The sequence below is a fragment of the Charadrius vociferus genome, unplaced genomic scaffold (assembly GCF_000708025.1).
Source record: "Charadrius vociferus isolate BGI_N301 unplaced genomic scaffold, ASM70802v2 scaffold593, whole genome shotgun sequence".
Taxonomy (NCBI): domain Eukaryota; kingdom Metazoa; phylum Chordata; class Aves; order Charadriiformes; family Charadriidae; genus Charadrius; species Charadrius vociferus.
Genome location: NW_009647739.1, coordinates 1,404,264 through 1,410,472, shown reverse-complemented (window position 1 = coordinate 1,410,472; position 6,209 = coordinate 1,404,264). Strand labels below are relative to the sequence as shown.

Sequence of the window (6,209 nt, the reverse complement as noted above, 5' to 3'; positions counted from 1 at the left end):
GGGGGGGACCTGGACCTGGGGGGGGTTCTTGGGCCCAGGGTGGGGGTCCAGCACAGGGGGGATCTTGGCCTGGGGTAGGGGGGAGCTGACCCTGGGGCTCTCCTGGGGAGACACAGTCCCGCTGGGAGCTGTATGGCCGCAGCCCTCCCCACCATGGGGAGTGAGGTGCAGGCCCTGGCCCTACTCTGGGGGGTGCTTGGCCCCCAGGGGAGGAAGGGGAGGTGCTGGCAAGTCTCCCCCAGCCCTTAAGGAGCACCAAGCTTTGCCGGGGCCCGGCCCGGCTCTCCTGGGAAAGACAGCAGCTGCCTTCAGAGGCCAGAGAGCCAAGGCCACCGGGGCAGGGCTGGGGCAGGCTGCAGGAGCCTGCAGGGTGGTGGACCCCCCCGGGCTGACCTCCTGGGGAAGGTCTGGGGACAGGCACCACAGCAGGGATTCCTTGTTTTTTGGGACTCCCAGCTCGGCTCTGCATCTGAAGGCCGGAGCTAGTGGGCTGCTGACAGCCCCAGCATGCTCGCCTGAAGCCGGCTTGATGGAAACTTACGATTGGTGTTCATGAAATAAACACTTTCTAAGAGAAATTGTAGCTGGTGGTGAGTGAGGGCTGCCCATGCCCCGTGTTGGGGAGCTGCCATCCCCCACAAGGGGTCTCTGGGATCCGCTTACACCTCGCAGATCTCTTGTTGGCGTTTTTATGGATTCAGGCATGTTCTCAGCCTTACCTGTGGCAGGAGGTGTTGGCACTGGCTGAAAGAGTTGTTTCTTTCACTGAGCAGACCTTTGTTTCCGTGAAAAATGCCATATGGAGCCCGCGGCCTCGCACGCTCCTTGGCTGGGTGACCACTTGGCAAGGTGAGCGTGTCCCTCCCGATAAATGCAGGTGCGGCTCCTTTCCCTTCCAGAGACCTTGGACGACACCAAAGGTACGTCCTGCTCCCTTCTCCTCCCGCGCTCCAGCAGCTCCCCTCTTCCACGTCGCCTTCTCCAGCTTGGCTCAATTTTGCTGAGACGCTGTGCTGGGGCTGAGTCTGGGCGCTGCTCCCCACAGTTACCCGGGATGGACAGGGTTCTCTATGGGTCCCTCTGCTTGGGAGGCTGCGGAGGCTGCTGCCTCACCCCCCCGGGAGCGGGGAGGACTCGTGGAGCTTTGGGCAGTTTGTGGCGTAGACAAATTGTAGCATTACCAAATCATGGCATTGCCAAATCGTCGGGTTACCAATTGCAGGGACTGCGGCATTACAGATGGTAGCGTTTGCAGCTGTAGCGAGGATGCGAGTGGGGAAAGGTGAGGATTTAACTAGAGCAACTGCCCCAGAAGAAAAAGTGAGCCTGGGGGCAGCAAGCCCTTCCCCAGGTCGGGCTGTGGGTGCACCAAAAGCTGGGGTGTTTGCCAGTCCTCTCAGCCCATCTTATCGGGGCTCCCGGCTCAGGGCGCCTGGGTTTGGGCAGGGCTCAGATCCCATCCGCTGGTGAAATATTACCCTGGGGAGCTGAGCGCCAAGGGAAATACTTCCCAAATTCCTTTCCCCGCGGGTGAGAGCCGCTGCGCTGCCTCGGCGGGGGGTCCTGGGGAACTCCAGCCTGGGTAAGGATGGGGCAGGGGCTGTGCTGAGGGGCTGGAGGGGCAGGATAGCCCAGGTGAGGATGCTCCAGACCAGGACGGAGGCGGGCAGGGGTGTCGGGGGGGATCCATCCCTTGCTCTGTGCCAGCATGGCTTCTGTAGGGTCTTTTGAGTCTCCGGTGCAGACCCAGTGAGGGGTGAAAGAGGCACAAGCCAAGGGACCTTGGTGTCCCCTGGCTGCTGCCACCCACCACGGGCCAGGAGAGGTGTCTGGGCTGAGCATGGCGAACAAGGAAGCGACTGCTCTGCGCCACCATGAAATGGCATTTGCTCCTTTGCCAGTGAATTATCCACTCCGGCCTCACGGGCGGTCTGGCCTACCTCCAGGAGGGACAGGCAGGATGAGGCCCCGCGTGAGGCAGGAGCCAGATGGCTGGACAGAGGTGCACCATCCCCCAGTCTGGGTCATTTATGGGAAAACAGACACTTCCCAGTGAAGCCAGTACGGCCAGTGGGAGTACCCTGGTCACCCCATCACCTGTGCCAAATCCCCCTCCCAGCCAGGAGGGCTGAGCCTATCCCTGACGCTCTGCACACAGGATGGCATCCTCGAAGCTGGTGCTGTCGCTGCTGGTTGCAGCTCTCCTGCTGCATGTGGCCACCACGCTGAAGATCGGTGCCTTCAACATCAAGGCTTTTGGGGACAGCAAGATGTCCAACAAGACTATCGCAGATATCATTGTCTCTGTGAGTGCTGGGGGGAGAGGAGCAGTCCTGGCCATGCTCTGGTCTCTGGGATGCAGCCAGCTTGGGGCAGTTGGACACCAGCTTTCTGCAGGCATCCATCCATCTGTGTGTCCATTCATGCATCCACCCACCCATCAACCCGCCTGTCCACACCCCCCCATCCTTCCACCTTTGCCTCCATCCATCCACCCATTCATCCATTCATCCATTCATTCACCCATCTGTCTGTTCATCCGCCTGTCTGTGCCTCCATTCATACATGCTTCCATCCACATCTCCATCTATCTGTCCAAGCCTCCAGCTATCCACCCATCTGCTCTTCCCCCACCACCATCTCCAACCTTGGGCCATCTCCACTCTTGCTGGTCCCCAACCAAGGATGGGCGATGCTTGGAACTGCCCAGGTTCCTCACTCAGAGCAGCCTGGGAGCAAGGAGCTGCTGGGATGATGGGTGGTAGATAGACAGGTATTAGAGGGCACTGTGTCACCCCACGGTTCTTCCAAGCCAGACGACACCAGCAGAAGAGCTCCCTCCCTGGCTGTGGGATCCCTGCTGCCCTCCCATTGCCAGCCTGGGAGCCCTCACAGCCCAGCCCAAGCACCCATGGGTGCCCCCACAAGCAGCTCCCGCCCAGGGGCGAGCAGCTCTGAACTTTTCCCCCCAGATCCTGTCGGAGTACGACATCACCCTGGTGCAGGAGGTCCGGGATGCTGACCTAAGTGGCGTAAAGAAGCTCATGGACCAGCTCAACAGGTGACCCCAATGGCCCAGGGCGGGAGGTGCCTGCAAAGGGACGCTGGGGCAGATCCCAGCTAGCATCTCGCCATGCTGGAACACCTCCGGCTCGGCCAGAGAGAGCCTGATGGGTGCTGGGGGGCACCAGGAGCCTCTTCTCACCCTCTCCACATCTCGCTCCCAGCGCATCCCCACACCCATACAGCTTTTTGGACAGCATCCCCCTGGGTCGGACCACCTACAAGGAGCAGTACCTCTTTGTCTACAGGTAAGGGATGCTGCCAGGGCTTGGCGACCCCCATGTCACCCACTGTCCCCCCCAGCAGCCCCCAAAGGGTGGTGGGTACCATTTGGGGGCCCTGGCTGTGCCAGGAGCAGTGGTGGGGGCTGCCCTGCTCTTCTCCCTCAGGTCGGACATGGTCTCTGTGCTGGGAAGCTACTACTATGATGACGGCTGTGAGTCCTGCGGGACTGATACCTTCAGCAGGGAGCCCTTCATTGTGAAGTTCTCCTCACCCACCACGCGTGAGCAGAGCCGGTGTTGGGGGCTGCCTGGACCTGGCACAGGGTCCCCTCCACGCAGGGCTGACCCCGGAGCTGTGCCTGCCAGGCAGGGAGGTTGCACCCTGGAGCCCAGCTCAGGGGTTCCACCAGAGTTCTGCCCTGCTGTTGGGCCTTCTCCCACCCATGGGTGACCAGGGGTCCTGGGTACTTGCCCAGCATGGCCGGTACTGCCTGCTGTTTCCCACAATGTGCCATCTCTCACCATCTCCCATCACCTTCCATCTCCTGTCATCTCCCACCATGCGTCCTCTCCAGTTGTGTGCCATCTCACATCTCCAGTTGTTTTCCATCATCTCCCACATCCCATCACCTGCTACCTCCCATCTTGTATTATATCCCACCATCTGCTTCCTCCAGTTGGATGCCATCTCTCCTCATGTACCATCTCCCATCACGTGCCATACCCATCGCCTGCCATCCCCCATTGCCTGCCATCTCCCATCATATGCCATCTCCCATCACATGCCATTTCCCATCTTGTGCCATCTCCTGCCCCATGCCATCATCTCCACTTCCCAAGAACCTCCCCAGGGCACACACCCTCTCCCATCTCTCTCCCACCCCCATCTCCTTCCCAAAACCATGTTGGCTTGGAAAAACTGATGGGAAGCAAGCAGCAAACCCCAAACCATGTGTGAAGGGATGCAGGTCCCCACTGGAAGCCCTGGCCTGGAGGACAGGCAGACCACAAAAAGCCAATGCACCCCTTCCCTTGGGCAGCTTTTCCCAGCCGTTAGCTGCGACTTGGCCCGGGGTCGTCCCTCAGGGTTCGTGCTCCCTTCCCGGGTGCTGCACCCGAGCTGGGGGCTGATGGCTGTCTGTCTGGCAGAGGTGGAGGAGTTCGTGATGGTGCCCCTGCATGCTGAGCCCAGCAGTGCAGCGGAAGAGATCGACGCACTCTACGATGTCTACACTGATGTTGTCAACAAGTGGGCGACTAACGTAAGCGGCAGCGGGGAGCTTGGCTCCTCCCTGGGGCAGCCGGGCGGGCTGGGGTACAGCCATCACACATCCCAGCAGCCATCCTGGGATGGATGTGTCCCATGGGAGACCTCTTGTACCCATTGGAGTGGGTGCCACCCTGGCAATGTCTATACAGGGAGCTGCTGGGTGGCTCCACTGCCGTTACTGGGGGCTTGTCCTCCCATGCTGAAGAGACCCAAGGTGGGTCTGGTAAGATTTTAGGGAGCCCTTGCTGCCCTGTAAGGTCTGTGGGCAGTGACACAGCATGCTGCCCCACAGAACATCCTCTTCCTGGGCGACTTCAACGCCGACTGCTCCTATGTGACCAGCAGCCAGTGGCCGTCCGTCCGCCTGCGCTCCCTCGACGCCTGCGAGTGGCTCATTCCCGACAGTGCCGACACCACCGTCGCCGACACCGACTGTGCCTATGACCGGTGGGTGCCACGGCAGTGGCGCGGGGGCTGCTGCGGGGGAGACTGGTGGGCACTAACATCCCCCATGACACTCTGGCAGCATCGTCGCCTGCGGCATCGCGCTGCGCCAAGACATCGAGCCTGGCTCTGCCACCGTCAACAACTTCAAGAAGACTTTCCACCTCCAGATGAAGGATGTGAGTGAGGGGCTGGGGCACATGAGGCCACCGGCACGGGGATCCAACCCACCACACCTCCCAGGAGCACGGCTGGGCTCCCTGCTGCCCAGGGTGCACCCGAGGGTGGCCTGACCCTGAGTTGATGCAAACCCCCAGCCTGAGCGTTTTGGGGTCTGGTTTAAATTTGGAGGTTGGAGTGGAGCATTTGGGTCCCAGCTGGCCACGAGAGTGGTGGTGGGTCCAGACAAGCTCAGCCACCTCTCTGTTTTCCACCCCACACTCAGGCTTTGGCCGTCAGCGACCATTTCCCGGTGGAGGTGACCCTGAAAGCCCGCTGAGCTTGTCCCTGCACTGGTGGCTACCAGGATGCCACAGCACGCATCTGCATCCCTCGTGGGAGCCCGTGCACCACCAGTGCCAGCCGAGCTGCCCACCGACTCTGCGAGGATGCGCTCTTTGGGGTCTTGTGGGAGTGGGATGCTCTCTGCTTCCATTAAAAAATGAGCCTTTTCCAGCCCTTGCAGCTCTGGAGGGAAGGCCCCTTCAGCCCCCCCCAGCAGCTCCCAGCACCCGAGCCCCCCGTCCCCCTGCCAGGGGCAGCCCCAGCGGGGCTGGAGCCAGGGAGGTCTCCTGCCATCGAGAGCCCCGGACTCGCAGGGTGGCAAGCGCTGCTCCCCTTTGAGCTGCCGGCACCAAAAACAGGGACACTGGGAAGGGTTTGGGAGGCTCCGGGCAGGGTTCGGCCACCTTGTCAGGTTGCAAGATGCTCTTCATGCAGGGGCTGCATCCTGCTGGAGCCCGCCTGGCTGCAGGGCGGCTGACGGGGCACTGACGGTGAGGGTGGGGGGAGGCAGAGGATGTGAGTCAGCTCCCGGAGGCGTTTGCTGCCTCCCAGGGGGGTTTCGGTGCTTGCATAGTGCCGGGGGACACTGGACTCATCCCGTGACTGGGTGTGAGGATGCAAAACCCGGCAGTGCACATGATAGCCCGGCAAGCCCCAGCACGAGCAGCCGTCGCCGCCTCACCTGCCCCACCATCGGCATCCCC

General features: G+C 61.5%; 2 protein-coding genes across 2 annotated transcripts in view; one reads left to right on the top strand and one right to left on the bottom strand.

Moving 5' to 3' along the window:
• The window catches only part of LOC104283740 (chromosome unknown open reading frame, human C7orf26), a 9,819-nt gene extending 8,585 nt beyond the window's left edge, over positions 1–1,234 (bottom strand). The window contains exon 1 of the mRNA XM_009881957.1: positions 1,214–1,234. Coding sequence (XP_009880259.1) covers positions 1,214–1,234 — 21 coding nt within the window. The remainder of the gene's footprint in view (positions 1–1,213) is intronic.
• Positions 1,235–2,159: 925 nt separating this feature from the next.
• LOC104283715 (deoxyribonuclease-1-like) lies at positions 2,160–5,500 on the top strand. The gene is made up of 8 exons (XM_009881929.1): positions 2,160–2,306; positions 2,973–3,061; positions 3,228–3,311; positions 3,453–3,568; positions 4,437–4,549; positions 4,850–5,004; positions 5,084–5,180; positions 5,447–5,500. The coding sequence occupies exons 1-8, from the start codon at positions 2,160–2,162 to the stop codon at positions 5,498–5,500; spliced, it is 855 nt and encodes a 284-aa protein (XP_009880231.1).
• The last annotated feature ends 709 nt before the right edge of the window (positions 5,501–6,209 follow it).

Bases quoted from the DNA above. Each gene is read 5' to 3' on its own strand.
- LOC104283715 (XM_009881929.1), top strand. From the start codon at position 2,160: ATGGCATCCTCGAAGCTGGTGCTGTCGCTGCTGGTTGCAGCTCTCCTG. The intron at 3,062-3,227 runs GTGACCCCAATG...TCTCGCTCCCAG, and splicing joins CTCATGGACCAGCTCAACAG to CGCATCCCCACACCCATACA. The intron at 3,569-4,436 runs GTGAGCAGAGCC...TCTGTCTGGCAG, and splicing joins GTTCTCCTCACCCACCACGC to AGGTGGAGGAGTTCGTGATG.